Source organism: Trichomonas vaginalis, chromosome IV (genome assembly GCF_026262505.1).
Source record: "Trichomonas vaginalis G3 chromosome IV, whole genome shotgun sequence".
Lineage (NCBI taxonomy): Eukaryota > Parabasalia > Trichomonadida > Trichomonadidae > Trichomonas > Trichomonas vaginalis.
The window spans coordinates 33,567,955-33,595,023 of NC_067206.1; the positions used below are offsets into that span (position 1 = coordinate 33,567,955).

General features: G+C 30.8%; 7 protein-coding genes across 7 annotated transcripts, besides 11 other annotated features; 2 read left to right on the forward strand and 5 right to left on the reverse strand.

Annotated features, from left to right (window-relative positions):
- Nucleotides 1-2,316: part of a mobile genetic element that runs on past the window's edge.
- Nucleotides 2,228-2,316: a terminal%2Cinverted (terminal inverted repeat of Maverick-3 transposon ID:TVAGG3_0215390).
- Nucleotides 2,317-4,683: 2,367 nt separating this feature from the next.
- Nucleotides 4,684-4,731: a mobile genetic element.
- Nucleotides 4,732-6,377: 1,646 nt separating this feature from the next.
- Nucleotides 6,378-7,013: a mobile genetic element.
- A 391-nt stretch (nt 7,014-7,404) lies between these two features.
- Nucleotides 7,405-8,119: a mobile genetic element.
- Nucleotides 7,405-8,119: a terminal%2Cinverted (terminal inverted repeat of Banshee-A1 transposon ID:TVAGG3_0215560).
- A 106-nt stretch (nt 8,120-8,225) lies between these two features.
- Nucleotides 8,226-8,254: a mobile genetic element.
- Nucleotides 8,226-8,254: a terminal%2Cinverted (terminal inverted repeat of ISTv1 transposon ID:TVAGG3_0215570).
- A 422-nt stretch (nt 8,255-8,676) lies between these two features.
- Nucleotides 8,677-9,489: a mobile genetic element.
- Nucleotides 9,490-9,665: 176 nt separating this feature from the next.
- Nucleotides 9,666-10,449: a mobile genetic element.
- Nucleotides 9,666-10,449: a terminal%2Cinverted (terminal inverted repeat of Banshee-A1 transposon ID:TVAGG3_0215590).
- A 2,661-nt stretch (nt 10,450-13,110) lies between these two features.
- Nucleotides 13,111-14,478, reverse strand: TVAGG3_0215600 (regulation of choline O-acetyltransferase protein; the record flags this gene model as incomplete). The annotated part of the gene is made up of 1 exon (XM_001300948.1): nt 13,111-14,478. One exon carries the CDS (start codon nt 14,476-14,478, stop codon nt 13,111-13,113), a length of 1,368 nt encoding a protein of 455 aa, XP_001300949.1.
- Nucleotides 14,479-16,504: 2,026 nt separating this feature from the next.
- Nucleotides 16,505-18,493, reverse strand: TVAGG3_0215610 (WD repeat-containing protein 1 family; the record flags this gene model as incomplete). The annotated part of the gene is made up of 1 exon (XM_001300949.2): nt 16,505-18,487. The coding sequence occupies one exon, from the start codon at nt 18,485-18,487 to the stop codon at nt 16,505-16,507; it is 1,983 nt and encodes a 660-aa protein (XP_001300950.1).
- A 441-nt stretch (nt 18,494-18,934) lies between these two features.
- On the forward strand, nt 18,935-20,933 carry TVAGG3_0215620 (heat shock protein 70kDa family; the record flags this gene model as incomplete). Its single annotated transcript, XM_001300950.1, has 1 exon — nt 18,940-20,907. One exon carries the CDS (start codon nt 18,940-18,942, stop codon nt 20,905-20,907), a length of 1,968 nt encoding a protein of 655 aa, XP_001300951.1.
- A 556-nt stretch (nt 20,934-21,489) lies between these two features.
- On the reverse strand, nt 21,490-22,050 carry TVAGG3_0215630 (uncharacterized protein; the record flags this gene model as incomplete). Its single annotated transcript, XM_001300951.2, has 1 exon — nt 21,640-21,963. The coding sequence occupies one exon, from the start codon at nt 21,961-21,963 to the stop codon at nt 21,640-21,642; it is 324 nt and encodes a 107-aa protein (XP_001300952.1).
- Nucleotides 22,051-24,034: 1,984 nt separating this feature from the next.
- TVAGG3_0215640 (uncharacterized protein) lies at nt 24,035-24,880 on the reverse strand (the record flags this gene model as incomplete). The annotated part of the gene is made up of 1 exon (XM_001300952.2): nt 24,116-24,880. The coding sequence occupies one exon, from the start codon at nt 24,878-24,880 to the stop codon at nt 24,116-24,118; it is 765 nt and encodes a 254-aa protein (XP_001300953.1).
- Nucleotides 24,881-25,562: 682 nt separating this feature from the next.
- TVAGG3_0215650 (uncharacterized protein) lies at nt 25,563-26,051 on the reverse strand (the record flags this gene model as incomplete). Its single annotated transcript, XM_001300953.1, has 1 exon — nt 25,563-26,051. The coding sequence occupies one exon, from the start codon at nt 26,049-26,051 to the stop codon at nt 25,563-25,565; it is 489 nt and encodes a 162-aa protein (XP_001300954.1).
- Nucleotides 26,052-26,281: 230 nt separating this feature from the next.
- Nucleotides 26,282-26,844, forward strand: TVAGG3_0215660 (peptide-methionine (S)-S-oxide reductase protein; the record flags this gene model as incomplete). The annotated part of the gene is made up of 1 exon (XM_001300954.2): nt 26,282-26,767. The coding sequence occupies one exon, from the start codon at nt 26,282-26,284 to the stop codon at nt 26,765-26,767; it is 486 nt and encodes a 161-aa protein (XP_001300955.1).
- Between the last annotated feature and the right edge of the window lie 225 nt (nt 26,845-27,069).

The window sequence follows — 27,069 nt, forward strand, 5'->3', positions numbered from 1 at the left end:
AAAGAATCTTTCACCTTGGTCCATATAGTGTCCTGCTTGGTTATAGTAGTCATTTGCTTTGTTATAATAGTTTCCTGCTTGTCTTCCTACATTGTCCATCCATCCTTGAACTTTTCCTCTTGTTTCAGGATTTGGAATAAGATTTGTTGCATCTCGTGCTACATCCCAACCTTTCTGTACAGTTTGTATAATAGGTTGTGCTTTCTCTTTAAGTATACCTAATGTACTCAAAATCTTCCTTCCAACTCCAAATACACCTCTGGCTATTGTTCCACTGCGGGCAAAAATCTGGATGCAACTCCTGCTAATGCGCCAAATAAACCCATTTCTTATAGGATAAAAAATGACGAATCCAAACAAGGACCCCTATGTTTCTAAAGCGACAAAGAAAGCACTCATGGTAAAAATTTTTAGTTCAACACCAAATGCTTGGTTTATGGATATCTTGGAAAACATTCCGAGAGTTAGAACAGATGGACCACCATACTGGCTAATATTTGTCGGTCAAAACACAAGATACTGTGAAGCCATACCATTATGGTCCAAAAATATTTTAGATGTGAAAACTGCTTTGACAATATTCGTTGACAAATACCATCCAACAAAACTGACATCTGACTGTGAAAGTTCTTTCAAATCAGATGATGTAAAAAACTATCTGCGTTCAAAAAATGTAAACCAATATTTCATTGTCGACCAAAACCATTCTGCTCTTGGTGTCATTGACGGTTGTATAAAAATGTTAAGAGACTTAAACCAACCACAAGGTGGTGAAGCAAATGAAATGTCATATGACGACAAATATAGACACTTCTCCATGGCAAAGATGAGACAAGTTTTAAATATTTACAATAGCCGTAAACAAAAAGGTTTGGGAAACCACTCCCCCGAAGAAATGAAAAACAACCCTGACTTAGAGAAAGACTATATATTTAATAATTTAGTCAAAAGAGACAAACAAGAAAGAATGCCGGGCTTCAAACTTCAGAAAGGTGACAAAGTAAAAATAGAAATACCTAAACGCGACCCATATGAAAATACTATTGACTATGACAACAATGGGAACCCGACAGGTACTCACATTCGTGTTCGTAAAAATAGAAGAAAGTATACAAGAGAATATTATGAAGTTTTAGGCAAACATGGCAAAATGTACAGACTGCAAGCAGAAGATAAAACTACTATTGTCAGACCTCGTTTCAAACTTGTCAAAGTTCAAGGTGGTATACTTTCAAAGACAGTTCCTAACAAATATAAGACAACTCCTGACGAATATGCTAAAGAAGTTGAAAATGACGACTAAGCATTTCTATACCATGCGTAAACTGTCATGTAAGGTGGCATGTAGTCTTTACTTTGTCCCGTTGTTTGCGTATATCCTGAAACGCGATGTGTATGGTTTCCTCCTCCCTCAGTGTTACTCCAGTAACAATTTATAGCAAACTTAACGTTGTCTTTAACATCATATCCTTTACCTTTTGTCATTGCTGACCAATCCCAATATCTATGCTTATGCCAACCTGCTTGAGATGTACTTAAATCTATGTAGTGACTATGTGCAGGTAAATTTTCACCTGAAATCGTTTTACTTCCACCTGTTTCCTTTGAAGAGTTTGCACAATACAAAAACCTGTCGACTATTTGAGTCCAAGTTCCAAAACCCAGAACTGTTTCTGGTCTGGTAGAGTTCATTGACGTATAAATAGAGCCTATAGGATATAATGTTTGAAGTATAAATATTTTTCTTATCTAATGGTATACGTTCCATCTTACCTATAGGTATCTTTTCTTTTAACTCTTTCAATATATTGTTTGTGTCTGGTATATGTTTGAGACGGTTCATATAGTTGTCGAAGTCATTGCATATAATCTTTGAGTCTGGGAATATTGTATGGCACAAATGGGATATATAGAAACTTCCACCGAACAAATCTACAAATGTTAGACCATTCGGTAGTTTCTTAAGTTCTCTCAATATAATATCTTTACATCTACTCTTATTTCCAAAGAACGGTAACGGTGGTTTTGTAAAATTCATTTATATATAATAATAAAAATGTTTTTCCCTGAAAAGTGACAGAAAAGTGACAAAACATGAAAACATATATAATTTGTGAAAAGCGACACATTATATAATGTTTTCGACCCAGAAGAAGGCTTCTTCCCAGAAGCAATGGAGGAAGAAGAAGAGTCCTCCGAATTCACACCAGAAGACTAACAATTTTCCGAATAAAAACTTCATTTATACTAAACATCTTCGGGGCTAGAGGGCACGAAGTGCCTGGAAGCCCCACTACCTTTTTTTTTTTTTTTTTTGGATATGAATGTGATATTATTTAAATCTTCTTATTTTCAGATTCAAAATTAAATTTTATAAATTAAATGAATTTTCATGTCATTAATTAGTGTTTAAATAAGTTGATTTAATCCTGTTGCATGCTAAGTAGTGTCAATGTGTAAACCTCTCAATTTTATCGTCGGGGAAGCAACACAATTCCCTCAAAAATATTGAAAAAATATAGAAAATAAAATGAATTAAGATGTACTTAAAATGAGAAATAGATTATGATATTAGATTTTAGAAAAAACAGACTTTTGATATAACTTTTGAGAATCTCATATAAAAAAGAGGTAGGGCAACGATAGAAAATTTTTGGAAAAAAAGTTCGGAGATCTTAAACGTATCATATTCCCTGCATGGTTTGGTATCTTCCGCCATGCGTTGTGCCAAACATATTGACACTTTCCAATAATTAATTTATGGTATGAGTCACAGAGTTAGATTATAAAAAGAAAGTAAATAATTGCAATTAGAAATCATATATGTCGGAAATCAAATGTTGATGAGCAGAAACCTTTTACTCATCATAAAAGAGATAAATCACTAAAGATTTGTATACATTAAAATTTGATATTTGGTGCTCGAAAACTGTCTGATGGGACTCCTCCAAAATGAACCAATCTATCGCTGAGGACCAAATTAGATGATGTGGATGGTGTATTCTCTAATTCTAACTTAGGAAGAATGGGAACAAAACGAATGACGACAACAACATGTCAAACATAGATTAAATATCTATGAATCAATAAAGTATACGTGCATTGAAGGTGATAACGATCACTTGAGGCTTATAACTCTTTGACTAAATTATGCAATAATTAAATATAATCATTTTTATATTTTTATACTGATAGTAATTAATATACTATCCTGCTTAATAAATGGTATGATCAAATTTGTTTGAAAATTTAATTATGTATATGAAACTATGTCTTCTATATAAAAATCAAAATTTTCGGACGAACCTAGATTGAACCTTTATGAAAATCTATCATTTTTGTTAATTGAGTTAATATGAATCTTTTACATATGTATATATAGCATTGATAGCTTATATAATCATGGTTTATTCCATATTAACATATTTTTTCAGTTAAATTTGTTAATAATATCATGTAACAAATTAATTCAAGATTAGAATGTCTACAAAATGCTAACAAATAAGAACAAAATACGATTTCTCGACTTAAATTTTAATATGGAGTAGTTTTTCGTTTAAATCTAATTAAAAATGAATAAAAACTTATCTTGTACTATTTTCATTCAAAGATTTTAATAATGTAAATCATGCATTTTCATAATTCAGTACAGTTCTTTTTAGAATTAAAGTTGATGAGGATGATATTTGTGATTTAAAATAATTTGTTAATGTTCACCTTTTATTCATCACCTTGTGGTATGCCCTAAAGCAATAGCATTATCAATTCTGCTGAATTGATCAACTCAAAATTCCAAAAAAAATTCAAAATTTCAAAAATGAAATTAAACAATTTGAATTTTCACATGAAAAAATCAATTTCGAAAAAAATTTGGAAAATCAAAGTATTTGATAATTAGTCAAATAATCAATTTACATCGTTTTTACTCATAAAAAACAACTAATTTTTGATTTTGATATCATATTTGATAAATACTCATTCCAGAGTTGACGTAATGTATTAATTATTGTTAGAGATATTGCTTTCGCAGCAAAATTCTTATTTCATGAAAGAAAAAAAAATGATTTTATTCCAACAAAAACAAGTAAACAGATGAATGGAAACGTACTATATTTTCATAAATGTAGTAATCAGCGTGTCAGCTTTTGTTTATCATGTTCGAGTCAAAATGTATTAACTTGTAATAAGAAATATTCGAAGATTATATGAAGTATTGAGCATTCTTTGTAGAAATATTTGTAATTCATTACTAACATATATAATAAAGTTGTTTTTTTTTCCTTATTGCAATAATTTTGTCTGATTTTAATAACTTTTCATGTATACGAGTTGTGTGAATATGCATCATAATATGCGTAAATATACTTATTTGCGACGAATAATGTGGTTGCATAATGGAGGTGCTAAATTTTGATTTTTAATATGGGGCTTTGGTATGTATAATCATGTTCTTATCTCAACGTAGGAGTATTGGTGCAATATGATTAAAATTTACGAGGTTGATCTTAAATTGAATAATTCTGGAGTATAAATCACAATGCAGCTAATTCTATGTTAAAGATAGATACAGATTGTAGTAATCAATTAGGGAGTACAAATTCATTCTTTCATTTCTGTCGTATTGAGCAGAAAGGAAGAGATCATAACCCTAGGAAAAAAAGCCCAAATTTGTCACTTTTCATAGTACGTTAAACTCAATTCGCTCGGCGAATGCCGAGCACACGTACTCATCATTCAACATAATATTCTCATTCTTTGGTTATTATAGTGCCAGACAACACAAGATTTCAAAGAATTACTTGAGTTTTCAATTAATCTTAATCCGATTTTAGATTTATCGAGAACTCCATCATCACAATCACATACTTCAGTGCGGTAACTACAATTATCCATATACAGAAGGAAGTTCTTTTCGAACAACTCATTTGGAGTCTGTTTTGGAAAGAACTTCTTTCTGTCCGACTTAATTTCATAGTTCCTGATCAACCAAAAGACAGAAACCACACACTATCTACTTAGGAAAGGAGTTCTTTCTAAATCTTCCTTAAATTGAGATTTTACGAGAGATAACCCTTCTATTGCACTTAAAAATGAACATTTTGATATCTTTAGTATCACACATGGTCATATATAGTATTTCATCTACATGAATACATTCATCTTTCGAAGTCTCTCATTAAATGGAGGCTTCGAAAGATGAATCGTTTTATTCATACAACTTTAAATCTCGAACACATTTAGAGAGTGAGTATATCATTTTATTCTTGTTTGAGTTTATTCTGATTCAAAATTGCAGTGAAAACAGAAGTTCACACATCATATCTGAATGTGAGCTCATCTATACTTATACGATCTCAATACCTCCACTCTAAGCATAAGAGGTGAAGTTATATAAAAATTATCAGATGCGTTGAAGTCTCAAAAGTATTGCCTGAATGCTTGTTTCATATTTGTCCAAGTAGTTTCAATGAATAAATGTATTGTTTTTATAATTTCGATTATTTTTAGAAAATATTCAATATAAACCTTTATTGTGTTATTTACATCTCATAAATTCTCTGTCTAAATCATATAAAAGCGCGTTTTACCCCTATGAATCAAGAAATTCATTCAATATTCATGTATATTTATTAAATTTATACGATTTACTAATAATCAATATTATATCCTCATAAATAGCAATATATTTTGGTAATCTATGATAATCATATACAATATTTGAAATCAAATTTTCATTAGTTTAGGTTCCTTGTTAATAGTAAACCATTATATTTATTACTAATAATAAAATCTATGTGTCGTATTGAAATTCAATAAAATTACTTATTCGGTCCAAAAAAACAAATTAGATAAAATTTTTCTTTTTTTATGTAATTTTTGTTTTTCATTTTTCTCAAGATCCTAAGTTATGTTCTAACTTTTGACATCATATCCTATCATGCTAGGCTATATATTATAGCATATCCAAAAGGCAAGGAAATCTATCAGAGAAGCCTTTTTGACCTATCGTTGCCCTACCTCTTATAAAAAAAAGCATTTAAAAATAAATTTAAATATCTTATTTATTTTACTATTGTAAATATATTCTGAGATTTTTAGAAAAAAACACTTTTCATAAGTATTCAATATTTGAGAATACGGTCCAAAAAAAATAGATTCTCTTATATTTGCTTATATAAAAGGAAACTCTCTATCAGATGCGAATGCATGAATTCAGCACCTCTGATAGAGAGTTTCCTCTTATATAAGCAAATCTTTTTCATGAGTTATTGTTAATATAAAAACATAAAAAGCTACCAATATGAGAAATTAAACCCTGCGAGGTGCCAGTCTAGAACTGGCGCTTCGCAGGGTTTAATTTCTCTTGACAAATGACAAAACTTGTTTGCAATTGTGAACCATTGCGAGCAAGTTTGCCAGATATCTGGAAGGAATTGCTCCTTATGATATATGCATTGTAACTGTATATATCATAAAGAGCAATTCCTTCAATTAAACGCAAAAACTTTGGTGCAATCGTTGCTGATTGCACCAAAGTTTTCGAACTTTCCCGAGGGAATTGGAGGGTGAGAGATACATAGTCTATCTATGTACCTCTCACCCTCCAAATCCCACTCTAAATGGAGAAACTTTGTTCGCATGTTATCTTATTCAAACAAAGTTTCTCCCATTTAGAGAAGGAATAGGAGCCTACCAGGCACTGATATATAATCAGTGCTTTGTAGGCTCCTATTCCTAATAGAAAGTTCGAAAACTCGGTCGCAATTGCATCTGATTGCGACCGAGTTTTCGAACTTTCCCGAGGGAATTGAAGGGTGAGAGGTATATAGTATGCCTATATGCCTCTCACCCTCCAATTCCTTCTCTGAAGCTGGGAAATTTTGTCCAAATGTTAAACTATTCAGACAAAATTTTCCAGCTTCAGAGAAGGAATAGGAGCCTACCAGGCACTGATATATAATCAGTGCTTTGTAGGCTCCTATTCCTAATAAAAATTTGAAAACTTTGGAGCATTTGATTATTGTATTTTGTCAGGAGAAATTAAACCCTGCGAAGCGCCAGTTCTAGACTGGCACCTCGCAGGGTTTAATTTCTCATATTGGTAGCTTTTTATGTTTTTATATTAACAATAACTCATGAAAAAGATTTGCTTATATAAGAGGAAACTCTCTATCAGAGGTGCTGAATTCATGCATTCGCATCTGATAGAGAGTTTCCTTTTATATAAGCAAATATAAGAGAATCTATTTTTTTTTGGACCGTATTCTCAAATAGTGAATACTTATGAAAAGTGTTTTTCCTAAAATTTTAATATAATGCTTAGCACAATATATAAAATTAAAATATCTATAATTATTTTCTATATCACACTTTTCATTACACCTTGAAAAGTCTTCTCAAATGTTATAGAACGAAAATAGAATTTTTCGGTTTTCTCTTCAAATAATTGAAAGAATGATACTATTATAGGTTTATTATATTATATAGCATATAATCATGCTATAGCCGAAAATTATAAGTTTTGAGAAGATTGAATATAACACAAATAAATTTGAATGTAAGTTAAATTGCTTGTTGTTTTTAATAGCTATTTAATGAGAAATCCAATATTGCAAAATTCAAATTGAATGATTGAAAGAACAGAAAAAGTCATTCTTTTCAATTTCGAATATGTTTCATTGTATTTATAATTATATGGCAAATAAGATATTTAAACTTGATTTTTGAAGGAAAATTCACAAAATTGAATAAATTCAAATAATTTTTATTCAAAAATAAACTAGTTATTTGAGTTTACTACTAATTATCTATTCAAACTACAAAGTTTGTAATTTAAAATATTTTGTGAGATCAGATTGAATTAATTCAAGGTTCTTTTCAATTAATATTAATGACCATATTACGCATTTTCGAACATTCTAAACCAAATATATAAAAATGGGAGACGAATGTTAAATTTGCTAGACATGGGGGAGTTGTCTGCAAAGTTTTAGCTCTTATCTCTAACAAAAATTAATTTTTTAAAAATGACCGAATACGTTTCACAGCGAGAAAAAAATAAAAGGCAAGATAGAATTTTCTAGACATAAAGAAGTTGTCTACCAAGTGTCAGCTGTTACTTCTTCTCAATACTGATATAAAATAAAAATCTTTATTATTTATTTACCCTTTATTGTTTCATTAAACTTCATTTATTTTATATTATAGTTTTATTCTTTTAGCTACTTGTAAAATAATCTAATTTTATATCATCATTTTACCGGATTATTCTTCAGTACATCGATTGTGTATCTAAAATAATATCATTATCCTTATTCTGTTTTTTCCAAAATTCTTTTAAATATCTTTTTTGGTTAGATTACTTTATACTTTTTACTTTTATTTTTTAATTTCAAAAAAAATTTGGTGATTGTTCTATTCTGTTACAATGTGCATTATCATATTCTAATGAATTATTCATTACATACATTTAAAAAAACTTGTTAAAAATGAAATTAAAAAATTATGTTTATTATTACGCTGTGAATGTGTCAACAGCGGTCATGCCTGTATCTGTATCCCATATTTGCCGCAACCTTTCTGTATCTGCATTTGTGTATTTCGGTTTCAGCTGATACATTTGATTTGGCGTGTAATTTGTTCCAGTTAATGGATTAATTGGGAGATCTTCATGCGTGTGTTATTATTGTACTCCCAAATAAAGGCAGGAATAGCCTGAATGCTTTGGCAGCGCTCCAATGTCGGCCAGAATCTCTCAATCTTCCCATTTTGGTAGGGAGAATGAGAGTCTGTATGCCGCCATTGGACGCCCCAAAGATCAAGTAGATCTTGAAAGGCGCCCCTATTTTCTGAACCGTTGTCGGTCCAGAAACAATAAGGGGCGCCAAATTCAATGAAGGCGGAAGCCGCAACGTTCGCTGTATTCGCTGCCAGCATATCTGGTATTTGTATACACGCTAGGACTTTGCGGCTAAAATCGTCGATTATGCCATAAATATACTGGCCACGAACACCCCTAAAATAATGAACATATGCGTGCCAGATAAGATTGGGTGAAAGCGCCCAATATCTTACTGCTGTTTCTGGCCCGGCATGCTCTAATCGCGTCTTGGTGAAATGATTTTCTTTGAAGTATCTGCGTACTTCTCTATAAGATACATCAATTTGTTGTAATTTCAAACGTTTCCATTGTTTTGTTTGACCACAGGGAAAGGCCCAGTGGTCATGTATCACAGCAAGAGCTTTGATTTGGTCGTAGGGATTGACCCTACGACCTTTCTTGCCTTTAGGCAATGGGATATTCTGTAAGCTAAATTGATTTTGTAAAAAAGATTTTGAAACATCTAAATATTTGAAATCATTTGATTGAAGGGTTGGGGCGATGGGAACATGGGTGCAAGCTTCTTCCCATGTCATTTTACCTTCTTCAATCTGATTGGAAATACCAATTAGGTAAATTCGATCGACATACCCTTTGTAAGGATTCATTCTAATGAAGTACGTTAACAATCAAAATATTCTATAAGTGTCTAGTATGGAATTCAAAAGAATAAAGAAAATGGTAAAGTAAATAAACGTATTATGAAATAATTTATAATTAAAATGAAAAAAAGAAAAAATAATAAGTAAAGTGACTGGAAATGAAAATTAAAATCAGTGTACAGTTTTATTTTTTTCTCGCTGTGAAACGTATTCGGTCATTTTTTTAAAAATTAATTTTTTGTTAGAGATAAGAGCTAAAACTCGGTAAACAACTTCTTTATGTCTAGAAAATTCTATCTTGCCTTTTATTTTTTTCTCGCTGTGAAACGTATTCGGTCATTTTTTAAAAAATTAATTTTTTGTTAGAGATAAGAGCTAAAACTTTGCAGACAACTCCCCCATGTCTAGCAAATTTAACATTCGTCTCCCATTTTTATATATTTGGTTTAGAATGTTCGAAAATGCGTAATATGGTCATTAATATTAATTGAAAAGAACCTTGAATTAATTCAATCTGATCTCACAAAATATTTTAAATTACAAACTTTGTAGTTTGAATAGATAATTAGTAGTAAACTCAAATAACTAGTTTATTTTTGAATAAAAATTATTTGAATTTATTCAATTTTGTGAATTTTCCTTCAAAAATCAAGTTTAAATATCTTATTTGCCATATAATTATAAATACAATGAAACATATTCGAAATTGAAAAGAATGACTTTTTCTGTTCTTTCAATCATTCAATTTGAATTTTGCAATATTGGATTTCTCATTAAATAGCTATTAAAAACAACAAGCAATTTAACTTACATTCAAATTTATTTGTGTTATATTCAATCTTCTCAAAACTTATAATTTTCGGCTATAGCATGATTATATGCTATATAATATAATAAACCTATAATAGTATCATTCTTTCAATTATTTGAAGAGAAAACCGAAAAAATCTATTTTCGGTCTATAACATAATAATTCCAAAAATCGATAAAGACTAAAAAAAGTCTTCTCAAACTCTATTTTTAATTATTTTTTAGATATATCTCAAGTGTGATTATTTAAAAACTCATATAGACTATATTTATTTTTTTCATTCAAAAAATTATATGAGAATCTCAAATTAACTTTCAAATTTTTTATTTTAAAAACATATTAATAATCATATTTTAAGATACTTTTTCGCCCAAAAAATAATCCTACTTCCTCGACGATTAATAGGATCTCAATTTCTATCTTTGACACTACTTAGCATGCAACAATCCAACAGCCACAAAACATTTTTGTCAGATTTTCAATATTTAAATAAAGGCAAAACTACAATTCGATTAATGAATGATTTTCTAATCCCCAAAAATATTATATGTTCTTATCCAAATTCAATGAAGTCTGCTATATGTAGTATTAGAAGCTCATGTTAGTAAATTTTGTCACAATTTTGCAAATTTATGAAATATTATTATTTATTATATTGTTAAATATATTTCCAAAAATGATTCCACGAAAATTTTTGTCAAAGTTCTCAATTTTTAATTTATCGTCTTAACATTAACATTATTTTATTAAGACAGTCTGGCGGTTTCTCGCGTGTTATGATCTGGCTGGCGTGTTAAGACGATAAATCTAAATTGAGAAAACCTCTTAAAAGATCGAATTTTTTTAATTGAAAATATGTCAATTATCTACTAAATGCTTATATGTGCGTAAATTAAGGAATAGGAGATTCCGATAAATCTCACCTTATTTTTAAATTTAAGAGTACTTTCAAAATTGTGAAAACATATTGAAAAATAGAATCTAAATTTTTTAACAATATAATATTTAATTCTTCTTAAACTCTATACGAATATTAAATCCCATAATTTTTTTTATTTCAAAAAGCAATTGAGAAGTTTTGAGAGTATTATTTTTGTCAATTTCTAAAGATTTTGGGAGATGTCATCTGTACGGGATGACAATCCATGGGATTCTTACTATGATAGTCAGTTTACAGGTAGTGCTATCAAGTATTGCACAAATTGTGATATTCAAACAGGGAAAAACCAATATTTTTTAAAGGAATGCAAATTTTATGGAATTACCAACAGAGTTATTAATTTTAATTCTATGATTAACACATTATTCTTACATAATTTATGCACTTTTGACAATTGCAGTTCATCTCAAGATGGAGCTTGCATTAAATACTATAGCGGAGGGCAAAGTTCAATTGTCCAACGCAAATTTTGTTGTATGAAATGTCAATGTCAGGTATATGGACATTTTTCAATGACATATCTTCAACCAGACGATTTAAATTATTTCATTGAAGGTTGCCTTGCTGATGTTGGTAACGAAGTTGGAGAAATATCTCTTGATGCAGAAACAGGTAATAAAGTAGTTTCATCTTTCAATTTTTCGACATGTATAAGTTCAACTCGTCCAGCTGGGTATTTTAGTGATGTATATAGTAATTACCTAGTAAAATATAACTACTCAACTATTGTTAATAATAAAGCAACAGCGAGTCTTGGCTCAATTTTAGAAATTTGGTTTAATGCGTTGATTGATTCATGTAATATAATAAATAATACTATGACACAATCAACAACAGGATTAATTTATCACTTGCATGATTCAATGACAATTGAAGGGTGTTCATTTATCAATAATCGTGGTCCTACAAATTCATATTTGATACAAAATGATGATGAAACGATAATGAATAAATGCTATATTGATGATTCTTTTCCAAACACATTCTCTGATAGTTTAAAAGCTACAACCAGCAATTCAAGAACAGAATTTACAAATAATTTGACCTACTTTTGTAATCATTATTCAAATTTAAATAATCGGAAAAGAGAAAATGCGGCCAATAAACCTGCCGGTTTCTCCAAAATATTCCTACTCGAACGTATACCATGTTTCATAATCAAGATGTGATTAAACTCTACATTCTACGTATCAATAATATCTTTTTCATCATGAGACTTATAAAAAAATCTTATAAAGCTGAATCAGACACATAATTTGAGTTACTAATATAGCAATATGAATTCATCTTGCAGCATCAATGATTATGAATGCTTACATCATTCAAGATGGACCAACAGAGATTCGATATTTAAGGCTCCAATGTAACGATAAAGGATATTTAATTTTTGAGTAATCCTTTTCCAATGCACAAATGAGTGGTGAATGTCCAATATTTTTCTTTGATTCATTCATATCTCCAATTGAGAAATAATATGCGATAACTTCAAAAACTTCATATTCTCATGCGTCATGTGACAAGTGGAGATGCATTAAAGAGTCTTAAATTTCATTTATCACATAATTCATGAAATACATTTCCCCATTCACGAGTTATCCTTTTTCTCATAATACTGTTATTCTATTTATTTTCCTGGAACAATAGATTGAACAGTATGCTAATGAAAATTAAGAGAATCTTTGAAGAATGGTCTATATCAAATTGAACGCTATCATTAGATTGATAATAACTGTTCAATTTGATTGTCATTGTCAAATTAATTGAAAATCATATTTTTTATTTACAAATTAACAATTTATTAAATAATAGTTTTATTGACCATCAACAAGCAAGTTCTTCTGGATTGTTGAAGAGTCTGTTTCTTCCATAGCCTTCTTCATATCTTTGACGGCTTTCTTCTCTTTAAATATACCATAAACATAGAAAACAATAGCAAACAAAAACAGTTACACAAGTAATGATAATTATAGTGTGTTTTACCAAGAGGAGGTCTGTACACGCTAGAATTCTGGAATGCCCTCATTCTTATCAGTTTAATTGGATCTGGACAAGTGATATTGAAATTATCAAAATTCAGAACTTCATTTTCATAATTACATTGCTTGGTTACGTTTCCTATAGTTACAAACAAATTAGTTTCATTCTCTATCTCTGTTTTATAACACATTGGAGTGATATTATTCTTCATAAAACAGAAAGAGTCTTTTCCATATGTTTCTCCTTCATAAACAATGTTGGAATTAACATCCTTGCAATTTCTACTCATTACCGGAAAAATTGTAAAGTCGACGATAGAATAAACACCTCTCTTTGAAAAATTGAGAGGGTTGTAGAAATTCATGGCTTTACAATAATTTTTTTCATCGGTAGTATAGCCCGGGCAGTCATAATACATAGAGGAAGAGCATTCTCCGATGTAGGTATAGTCATATGAACATTTGTCGTCGTTTGATTCGTTCTCATTGCACAAATAATTTTTCGGAAATGCGGTGTAAGGAGGATCTACCGGGAAATTCGGAAGCTTAGTACCATTTATAGAGTCGCCATCGCCCCAGGCAAGCAGTTCTGCCATATCATAATTACAATCGTACCATCCTGTATCTTCTAGCATCGCTAAGGTCAAATCTGATATCTTTGCAGGCTGAATAGAAAGTCCTACCATCAATTCATTGAAGAAAACTCGGGCTTCAGGGTGAGATTTTTCTGTTCCGAGTCCTCCTCCATCTTCGAGCTCAACACCCATTGGAACTCCATCTATAAACTCTGTTCTGTTCCACCTTTTCGTAGCATACTTAACACATTGAGGTGTTTGTAATAATGTGAAAATTTTTCCATCTTTTTCGATTGTTGTCATTGGAATCTTTGATCCCCAGCTGTTTCCTGTCTTTCTGTTCAGCCAGTATGGATATAAGTCTCTGTTGATGCCTAAAATATGACAAATTTCGTGTAAACAAGTTGTAAAGAATTTTCGATTGATAGAGGTTTCATTTTGAGGTTCTGATGGTACTTTCTGCGCGTTTATGTAGATTCCACCTCGAATTGGTCTATTATCGAAAAATGACAAAGAATCTGGAAATGCTGATGCGAGTGTACTTGAATAGTAACCGAATGGACGTGTAGATACTGCAACATATAAATCTATATCATATGATTTTGATTTGACTGTAATATCACCGACGTTTTTAGATTTGATAGGAAATGTACTATTTAGTAATTGCACTTCAGAAGAAGATGGAAGTTGCATTTACTACAAAATTGGCAGCAATAGTTCGATTGTTCAACGAAAGTTCTGTTGTACGAAATGTCAAAGCTCTAAATTTGGCCAATTCTCATATACAAAAGTTGATATAAATAACTTAAACTTTTTTATTGAAAGTTCCCTTTTCGATGTAGGAAATGAAGATGTTGGTAATGAAGTAATTCATGCAGAAGAAGGTAATATCATAGTTTCATCAACAAATTTCTCATCAAATAAAGCTCCAAAAGAGCCTGTTGGATATTTTGAAAAATCTTCAGACTTTATAACAACATTTAATTATTCGACTGTTGTTAATAATTTAGTAACAGGTAAATATGGAGCCATAATATATTTTCGTTTTAACTCTTTGATTGATTCATGTAATATTATAAATAATACTAATAACCAATCAAGATTAGGAATTATTTTCCATTATAAAAATTCTCTTACTGTAAAAAGTTGTTCTTTTATTAACAACACTGCTCCTGAAGATTCATGTTTGATATATAACGCTCTAGATCAATTAACAGTTGATAGTTGTTACATTGACAATTCGATTTCATCAACATTTTTTAGAAATACAGAACTTAATCATCCAAGAGAACTATTCACTAACAATTTGATTCATCTTTCAACTGGTAATTGCCAAGCAGAATTTGCAATTATCAATAAAAGTATTTCTAAAGTTAATAAACTTTCTCTTTTCTTCATTTCTTTACTAAACATTAAAAAATCTTCATAATTTGGTTGGACTTCGAGATAATTGTTCATTTTGATTAAGTCTTTGATATATTCTTCATCATTTCGATATGATGTGAAAAGTATGACATTGTCTTGCCACATAATAACAGTTTTGCATCCTTGTGATGAAATATCAAGAAATGCAGATTCACGTGCGAAATATTTAAGTAGTTTTCCTTGATTCAGATCGATGATTATTGTTGCAGAGTTTTGACCTGAAGAGATCAAAAATGGATAACAAAATGTTAAATATGATAAATTGATGTCTATTTTATCTGGGATATCTGAAGGTTTTCCGTTTTCGAATATCGGAAGTTGTGCTCTTACTTTTCCTTGTTGTGTCGCAAGTAATAGTTTTCCATCTGGGCTTAAAAAACATCCTACACAAAACTTATGATATATTAATGTATATACTGTATTTTGTAGGTTTTCTATTAATTTTTATGATTATATGAACATTGTTGAATAAAAATCGAACATGTGATCAGATTTTCATTCAAAATTTAAGGTTTTGTAAAGTTAATAAAAAGTCGTCTTGTTTAGAAAGAATTCTATGGAGTAGATATTTTAACGATCAGTTTGAAGGTTTTTATATCAAGAGCTGTACCAACTGTAATTTAGCCTCAAGTGATTGCAATTTTTATGATGATAATGATCAGGTTATCAAATTTAATATAATATACAATTTTTTATTACTGCATAATCGATGTTCTTTTAGTAATTGTACTTCATTTCTTTACTCATCAAATAAGTCTTCATAGAATATCTTAATAACATTTAATTATTCAACTGTTGTTGATAATTTAGCAACAGGTCCAAATGATAATTATAAATTGTTAATCGATTCATGTAATATTATTAATAATAACAATATGAAATCAACAAAAGGAATTATTTACCATGATACTAATTCTCTTACTGTAAAATGTTGTTCTTTTATTAACAATAAAACACCTAAAGGTTCATATTTGATATATATCTACTATAGTCAATTAACAATTGATAATTGTTATATTGACAATTCGATTACAGATCTATTTAATATAAATGTTGAACCTAATAAATCAAGAACATTTTTTACTAATAAATTAATTCATCTTTCAACTTTTCATTGTCAAGCCGAATTTGTCATTCGAGATAAAACCATTGATATTGATAACAAACTTCCTCTAATCATCATTTCTTTAGCAAATATTTTAAATTCATAATAATTTAAAAAGTAAATGATGAGATACATATATAATATATAGAATAAAAGAGAAGAGTATAAAATGTATTTTATAATATTATTTTATTTCAAAATAACAGAATAGCATAGAGGACAGTATCGAGTATGAAGACATTTAGCATGGAAAATGTGACCACATGGAAAAGCCGAGACAACTGAAGATTCGAGTTTCAATGGCATCCCGCAAATCTGGCATTCGTGAAGTTCTGATGTGACTCCCCAGTTACCACATCCTTCATTCAAATGCTGCTTTTTTGCATCGGTTGCCCATGCAGGAAGTGCTTTAGACCCTTTCGTAAGGAAGTACTTTTCTGTCAGTTGGTGAAGTTCATCAACCGCATTGACAACTTCTTCTTCCCAGTCGTTCAGTGACATGATTCGCAATATCTCTGTTGGATCTTCTGTTTCGCCAATATCATCAATCAAATCATTCGTTAGACTATCGGTAAACTTAATATCTTGAAAAAATTTTTCAAATGAAGAAGAGCGTGTCATTTTATCATTGTTAGCATATTGAGAGAACTGGTCAACAAGAGACATTCGAGAAATGTATTCATCGCGAACCATAAGATTGACATTGTATTCGTGGATCGGAGGAGAGTTTGCAACTAGAACGTTGACAGGAAGACCATCGACACGAGAAAGAAGAGATGCGTATTGACTAACACCATATGGTGACATTTCCATAGCATATTTTGCTGTTTCACTCCGTTCATTAAGAATAGGAATCAAATGATCGACATTGATGATAGATTTCCATTCTTCCCACTCTGATGGATGTTTCAAGATGTATTGCTCAATCTTCGTTTGAAGTTCATCGTCGACTTTGATACTTTTCAAAACTTGTTTCAGTTCGTCGACTGTTTCTGTTGTTGGAATATCACTTTCCATAAGTTTATAATATAAATCTGGATGCGTTTCTTTGAGTGGACCTGGTTCGTGGAGTTGTTTAACACGAGAGATATAATCAATAAATGATTTTTGATTTTCAATTGGTAAATTTTGATCGATGTAACTCTCTAATAATTCGACATCATCGATCTTGGATTCGATACAAACACGTTGGACTTCGAGATAATTGTTCATTTTGATTAAGTCTTTGATATATTCTTCATCATTTCGATATGATGTGAAAAGTATGACATTGTCTTGCCACATAATAACAGTTTTGCATCCTTGTGATGAAATATCAAGAAATGCAGATTCACGTGCGAAATATTTAAGTAGTTTTCCTTGATTCAGATCGATGATTATTGTTGCAGAGTTTTGACCTGAAGAGATCAAAAATGGATAACAAAATGTCAAATATGATAAATTGATGTCTATTTTATCTGGGATATCTGAAGGTTTTCCGTTTTCGAATATCGGAAGTTGTGCTCTTACTTTTCCTTGTTGTGTCGCAAGTAATAGTTTACCATCTGGACGTGAAAAACAAATAGCGTTGAAATTATCTTCAACATACAGACCACCGAACTTACCATTAGGACGCTTAGATCGGATTGCTGTGACTTCGAAGTTTTGTGACATGAAATAAACACCATTGATAGAGTTTATAAGTAATGTTTTTTCAACGAGTGAGATCTGGAAAATTGGTGAATTAACGGTTGCAACTGATAAACATGATGTGCGTGTGATTGCATATATATTACCTTGTCGATCGCCAATATAAAGGAAACAAGAATTTCGATCAAGAACATTTGGAGGATCTGTGATCCAACATGAATCTTCGAATATGTTAGTACCGATGTCATATTTGATAAGAATACTTGGTTTGTTTTCTGGATTTTCGATGATTGAAATTTTATTTTCTTCACAAACGAGTAAATAGTTTCCGCTTGGAGAAAATTCGAGAGATTTTAACGATGTTGATATTTGTGATTCTGATATAATACTCGAAAATCTTTGATTTGAAATACTGAAGAGGTGAATACTTCCTGTTGATGTTCCAAACGCAATTAAATCATCATATATTGCGCAGCATGTGAATTTAAACTTACTTGCTCGTTGTTGAATTGAATCGAGTTCTGTGATAATATAACGCGACATGGAAACACTGGACTCAACTGAACTCTTATATGACAAACTTTAATCTACACACAATATAGATCATACTTTAGCCTAGAAATTGTTCATAATTATCAAAAAAATTCTTTTTATTTTTAATTCATTGCAATACATGTTACACGAAGGAATCCTATTATTATATTTCGAAATATTGATGAAATTACATTCAATAATAGGGATATCTTATAAATTCACAATATTCATACTGAAATTTAGCTAATATTCGACCCAAAACAAAATATTTCTTCATTTTAAATACTAGATTATTATAATATAAGTAGAAATCAGAAATCAAAGAATTTTGAAAAAAATTGAAAACCAAAATCTCGATATTATCCGTTGATTTTTAATAGTTCGGTATTTCAGATGAAATCAATCAGAAATGCATCAGATTGAAAATAAGATGAACGGTTCGACCAAATAGCAAAATTTCAATGTTTTCTTTCTTTTTAGCTACACTCTCCTTCAGCAAGGAAGAGGAGGACAAAGATCAAGGTCCTGTTGTAGGTATTGATCTTGGTACAACATTTTCATGTGTTGGCATTTTCCAACGCGGTAAAGTTGAAATTATCGCAAACGAAGTCGGTAACCGCATCACTCCATCAATCGTTGCATACAATGATGGCCAGAGGTATGTTGGTGACTCTGCTACATCATATCTTATTTCAAACCCATCAAATACTGTTTATGCTGTTAAGCGTCTTATTGGTCGCAGATTTAACGATAAAGAAGTACAATCAGAAATTGGTCGTCTTCCATACCACGTCGTCGAAAAGGATGGACGCCCATATATCGATCTCGAAGTAAAACCTGGAGAGAGAAGATTGGTTTCTCCTGAAGAAATCTCCGCAGGCGTACTCACAAAGATGAAAAATGTCGCTGAAGATTACCTTGGCCGCACTGTAAAGGCTGCCGTCGTTACAGTTCCAGCTTATTTCAATGATGCTCAACGTAAAGCTACAAAAGATGCTGGAGCTATCGCAGGTCTCGATGTTAAGCGTATTATCAACGAACCAACAGCCGCTGCTATCGCTTATGGTCTTAACAAGAAGGATAATCAAAAGATTCTTGTTTTCGACTTAGGCGGTGGTACATTCGATGTCTCATTACTTTCTATTGATGACTACTTCTTCGAAGTTCTTGCTACAGCTGGTGATACCCATCTTGGTGGCGAAGATTTCGATAACAGAGTTGTTGACTACTTCATGGATGTTTTCAAACGCCGCACAGGCAAGGATGCCTCCAAGGACTCCAAGGCTCGTGCCAAACTGAAGCGCGAAGCCGAAAAAGCCAAGAGAACATTATCATATTCTCATCAGACCACAATTGAGATCGAAAACTTCTTCGATGGCGAGGATCTCTCCGAAACCTTCAACCGCGCTCGTTTCGAAGAACTCAACCTCGATCTTTTCCGTAAAACAATGGAACCAGTACAACAAGTCCTTACAGACAGTGGCCTCTCCAAGCACGAGATAGACGAAATCGTTTTGGTCGGAGGATCCACTCGTTTACCAAAGATTCAGCAATTAGTCAAAGATTTCTTCAACGGCAAACAACCATGCAAATCCATCAACCCCGATGAAGCTGTAGCATACGGCGCCGCTGTCGAAGGCGGTATCATATCTGATGACCCAGATACAGCAACAATTACTATTATTAACGTTAACTCTCTCACTCTCGGCATTGAAACCATGGGCGGTGTCATGGCCGAACTCATTCCTCGTAATACACGTATTCCTGTCAAGAAGACCCAAACATTTACAAACGCCCAAGACGATCAAGAAACAGTACGTATCCAAGTCTTCGAAGGCGAGCGCGCCATGACACGCGACAACCACTTCCTTGGCGCATTCGATCTCACAGGACTTCCTCCAGGCCCAAGAGGATCAGTTCAAATCGATGTCACTTTTGAACTTGACCAAAACAACATTTTGAAGGTTACAGCAGAAGATAAACAGTCCAACAACAAGGAGACAATCACGATCGATCCAAAGGACAACAGAATGACAGAGGAAGAGATCGAGAAAGCCATACACGATGCAGAAGACAACATCGTCAATGACCAACAAGAAAGAGAATCTGTACAAGCAAGATTATCTCTTGATTCAATGATTGCTGCTGCTAAGAACAACTTGAACAAGGATGAGACAAAGGACAGACTTTCTAACGAAGAGAGAAGGTCCTTGAAGAGAATCATCAAAGAGGGAGAAGACTGGCTACAAGCAAATCCTGATGAAGAAGCAGAAGTTTACAACGACAAGAAGAAAGACTTGCAGCAGTCTCTCGCACCTCTTTTGACTGATCAGAAGTCTAAGATGAATATGGATAAGAATGATGATGAAGATAATGATGACGATGACGATGATGATGACGTCGATGATGACGAATTCGGTGAAATATAAAGAATTTTTTTGAATTTTATGTTAACTTATAATTATTATTTATCATTATATAGTTTTCACATAGATTTGAACATGTATTATTATCATTATATAGTTTTCATATTCATTTGAACATGTATTATTATTTATCATTATATAGTTTTCACATACATTTGAACATGTATTATTATTTATCATTATATAGTTTTCACATACATTTGAACATGTATTATTATTTATCATTATATAGTTTTCACGAACACTTGTGCATGTATTATTATTTATCATTATATAGTTTTCACATACATATGAACATGTATTATTCTCATTATTTAATTTTATCTTGTTTGAGAGACATTTTGGCATAGTTGAGAATCAGAAGCTAATTATAAGTTTGAAACTGTACGCTAATGACAATTGCATATTCATCTATGCTTGGATACCTTAATAAAGAGTGAAATGGTGTAAATTAAAAAAATTGTATGATGATTGTATGATGTTCTGAGCTTTAAACGCATTAATTACATATTTATTTATCAATTTTAATTTTGGTTTTGAGTAACATTGAAATCATGTGCAACAATGAGCTTTCATAGGGTTCTTGTAAGCAAATATACTATGAAATAGAGTGGTATGAAGTTCTCGATATAAAGTATATGTTAAAAAGTATGCTTTAATAAATATAATATTTTATTTATGATAACAAGTAGCTGTTGATATCATGACCATGAAGAATTAATATATGGTTACATCTCATGCAGTTAAGGGCGAACCTGTGTTTGCAGTTCGTTTTTCAACGACTTCGATGTTAGGTTGTTCGATTTGAGATTCTTTTTTATCAGAAACATCTGTCTGAGTGTCTAATAATGAGATTTCTGCAGAATTTTGTTTATTTGTGAGATAATCATAACCGTCTTCTTGACCATAAAAATAAGGAGGAGATGGATCGATTTGACCAAAAAAGAATTCATTCTCATCGAAAAGTAATTGATAATATTTTGTATTCACGAATTCTGGATAAACTTTATCATGATATTTATCCCAAATTAACTTAATACATTTTTGAATGCAGTCCATGAGTTCATAAATATATTTAGTAAGGATAAGGATGCTTTCATTTAACTTTTCTTCAAAACAGAATTTGAAATGCCTTAAGTAATATATATTTCGAACATGTGTTTTGTAATTTCCAAGAAATGGCTGGATATACTTATTTACTTCGTTGGTAAGATTAATAAATGTTTCTAGGACTGATGAAATTTCTTCTTCTGAAAATTTTCCCAAATCTAAATATAATATCATTCCTATGAAGAAAAATCTTGAGACCGAGTAGTATTTGAAAAGGTCTCTATTCGAAATAGTAAAATCTATTGAATTTAACCATTGTTGGGCATCCATGACTTGACTTTGATAATGCTTTGATACATGCAATGGATATGAGCACCTGTTGGCAACGCTACGATGTAAACATGCGTTTTCTTGCGTATAAGCATTTTTATGATAATCACTAAGGATCATATAAAAATTTTTGGCACTTTTAAGGGTGCGTCAAAGATTCTCAATTTTTCTATGAGTTCTCTCAAAATCAAAAGTTTACATGAAATGATTTTTGATCAATATCTCAATGTACAAATGCATATCATCTAGTTAGTTCAAAGCCTCATGCATCTATACAATATAATATGATACCGCAAATTCGTAATTTTATTATCAATGTGAGCATTGATAGAGAAACATTCTTTATAGACCCTTTCATAAAGGAAGAATTATTTTGGATAAAACAGTCACAATTTTTTCAAATGATAAATACTGAATAAAATATATTTTTATCTAATATTTCTAAATTCTTAATATCAAACAATAATTTTTTAATGTCATTTTACCAAATTTATGATTATGAACAAGCTTTGCATTATTGTCATTCATACAAGGAAATATTATATACATGAAATATCATATGTCAATGATCAAAGTCACATTCTATTCTTATATACTGGTAGGGGAAAATTGTTCTTATAATCCAGAAAATTATGAGATAATCTGATAGTATTAATTGCTGAAAACATTTTAGCTCATGTATTGAATTGAGTGACTTCTTGTATTCTCAAATTCCTTGAAAATAGGTTTTTTACAACTACATTTAAGAGTCTAATGATCTGAAGATATTTCAATACTTGATTATTTCTTGCATATTTAGTATTTTTATGATTTTTTCAAAATCTTCCTTTTTACCATAATAATAAGGAGTCTTGAAATCCATTTCGCCAAAAAGATAATCTTGATCGAATACATCTCTATAATAACTGGAATCAAAGAAATCTGGATATACTTTATCTTTATAATTTTCCCAGATTTTCTTGATTCCTGATTGTACGCAACGAATGACAATACTAAATGTTGCAGTAAGCTGGATGATACAGTTATTTAGTGTATCTATATAAAAGTAGGAGAAAGGACGACAATGTTTGATAGATACTGCTGGTAGTTCATAATCTCTGAGGAATTGATCAACTACTCTGTACACTTGATTGGATACATCAGAAAATGTATCAATACATTTTTGCTTTTCTTCATCTGAAAATTTTGCTAAATCCAAATAAAGGATCATACCTTCATACAAATATTGAGCACGATGATAGTAATCAAAAATCTTTCTATTCGATAAACTGAAATTTATTTTCTCTAAATATTCTTGCGCATAAAGCATTTGTTGAGGAAATTCTGCAGAATTATAAAGCTGATATAAGCATTTACTTGCTATGTTGCGATAAAGTTCATAGTTGTCTTTTCCTTTAGCAGCCAAATGAAATTTATCAATTAGTATTTAAAAAATAATTTTAAAATTTTGCAAATTGAATTAGTGAAACGGTTTTCAATTTGGCGAATAATATGAAATCCATGAGTTATGTTGTAAGCGGAACAAAATTTGTAAAGTTCACAATGTGACACAATTTTGTCTGTTCAGAAAATCCGTCATAGGATCCGATATATCTACTATAATTTGACCAAATTTTAAAAATTCATACCTAAATAAAGAATGAAATGTTGTAATTTAAAAAAAACTTTTAATATTATAACGTAGAGTGACATCAAGTTCTTGATATGAGGCATATGTTAAAAAGTATGTTAAAATACATACAACTTTTTACTCTTGATATTGGTAATAAATATGATAATTCCAACATTTGATTGTTTGAGAATTAGTTTTTCATTAACTTTTGGTTACTTCTCAAGCAATCAAGGGTGAACCTATGTTTGTAGTTCGTTTTTCAACGATTTCGATGTTAGATTGTTCGATTTGAGATTCTTTTTCATCAGAAACAGATGTTTGAGTGTCTAGTAATAGTAATTGTGGAGAATTTTGTTTATCTGTGAGATAATCATAATCTTCTTTTTGACCATAAAAATAAGGAGGAGATGGATCGATTTGATCAAGAAAGAATTCTTTCTCAATAAAAATTGATTTATAGTAATCTGATTTCATGAAACCTGGATAAACTTTATCATGATATTTATCCCAAATTAACTTAATACATTTTTGAATGCTATTCATGAGTTCATAAATATATTTAGTAAGGATAAGGATGCTTTCATTTAACTTTTCTTCAAAATATGAGTTGAAATGCCTTAAGTAATAGATTCTTCTAACGTGTGTTTTGTAATTTGCAAGAAATGGCTGGATATACTTATTTACTTCGTTGGAAAGATTAACAAATATTTCTAGGACTATTGAAATTTCTTCTTCTGAAAATTTTCTCATATCTAAATAAAATATAATTCCTTGGTAGAAATAGCATGCCCTTGAGTAGTATTTATCAATATCCCTATTCGAAATCATAAAATTGATTGAATTTAACCATTTTTGGGCATAATAGACTTGACCAGGATAATGCGTTGCTTCATGCAATGGATATGAACACCTGTTGACAACACTACGATAAAAATATGCGTTTTCACGCTTTTGAGCATTTCCATTATGATCAGTAACAATCATTTCTAAAAAAATTTGGCACTTTTTAGGGATACAAATTTAATTCAATTTCTGTATCGTTCCTTCGCTTTTTGCAACCTTACATTTTGATTCCAAAAAGCCAAAATTAATTACATAGTCCGATATAATGGGCCATTAAAACTTTACTAAGTAAAATTTTATGATAATGGAAATAATTCGGAATAAATTTACATTGTAGAGGCTTGATTTCTGATTCATCTTACAATTTATCTTATCTCATTTATGGTTTTTATAGAACATCTTATCTTATCGGTGTTTAAGATAAAGATCTAAAGTAAACATCCTTGACAAGGAGGAATTTAGTAAAAATTTTTGAGCGTAGTCAATTTCCTTGTGTCTTCTGTCTCCATATGTTGAAGAACCAATTTCATTTGCTAAAAAAAATAAATGATTTTACGAAATGCTTAAAGATGCTTTTTAAGAAATCTTATTTCTAATTCATTATTAGACAGTATGTTCTTCACAATTTCATTTAAGAGTCTGAAGATTGGAAGATTTTTCAGCAGATGCAGGTGGCCCCGAGTTTTTTTGTTTTATGAGCTTTTCAAAATCTTCCTTTTTACCATAATAATAAGGAGGGTTGAAATCCATTTCGCCAAAAAAGAAATCACCATGGTCGAATACATCTCTATAATAGCCGGTATCAAAGAAATCTGGATATACTTTATGTAAATAATTTTCGAATGATATTTCCTGATTGTACGCATCGAATGATATTAGAAATATATGTGGTAAGCCTGATTATACAGTTATTTAATATCTCTGTATGAAAGATGGAGAAAGTACGCCATGCTCTGATATTCGATGTTGTTAACATGCATCTTTTGAGGAATTGATCAACCATTTTATATGTTTCATTGGATACATCAGAGAACGTATAAATACATTTTTGCTTTTCTTCTTTTGAAAATTTTGTTAAATCTAAATAAAGGATCATACCTTCATAGAGACGCTGCGCACAATGATAGTATTCGAAAATGTTTCTATTCGATATGCTGAAATTTATTTCTTCTAATTTTAATTGGGCCAAAGACATTTGTTGAGTAAATAATACAGCACTGTAAAGTGAATATGAGCACTTGCTAGCAATTTTGCTATAAAGTTCATTGTTGTCTTTTCCTTTAGAAGGCAAATGGTACTTATCAATTAACATTTAAAAATTTAAAAATTTACAAAATTGAATTTCCAATTTTCTAACATTTTTCTGTAATGCTAGAAAATACAATTCTTGTTAACTCGCAATCAAAAATTATCGGATTTTCTGAGTAACCGCTATCTTCTGCATAAAAAATCATTATAACATGTACGTATTTATAAATTTAAAGTTGGTATGATAAACTGTCAAAATAATTATCGTGTGTAAGAAAAGTGACATATTTTTCTATGGTAATTGAAAAGGCAATTTTCGCATGCGGTTGCTTCTGGGGTGTCCAATATCTCTTCAGCAAGTTCAAGGGAGTTAAACACTCCGTTGTAGGCTATATTGGCGGGCATAAAGAGAATCCAAAATATCCAGAAGTTAAGGCTCATACAACTGGACATGCCGAGGCCATCCTCGTTGAATATGACTCAGAAGAAGTTACTTATGAAGAACTTTGCAAGTTCTTTTTCGAGATTCATGATCCAGCTCAAACTGATGGTCAAGGACCAGACATCGGTCCTCAATACCGCAGTGAGATCTTTTACATTGGCGAAAGCCAGAAGGAAACTGCTCTTAAAGTTATTGAGCTTTTGAAATCCAAAGGTTTTGAAGTCAATACTAAAGTTACAGAAGCTACAAAGTTCTGGGATGCCGAAGATTACCACCAGAACTATTATGATAAGAATGGAGAAGAACCATATTGCCATAGAAGAGTGAAGAAATTTTAATTCGGCAAAAAATGGTTTAATATAACTTATATATAGCATCTGAATAAATCTTGCATAAAATCTATTTTATATGTGTTTACAATCTTCTTAATCTTGTTTTTTTTATACAATTAACGTTATGAAATGTAAACATAGAGAATTCTGTGGATATATTTGAATTGTAAAATCTCCATAAGTACATAATTGCAGAATATGTACCTCATAAAGACTTAGATACATTAAATTTTGCCAAATATGATTTTGGGAGCTCTTCTATTATCAATAATCATATCTGATATCAGTGCAAAGAACATAATTGTTAT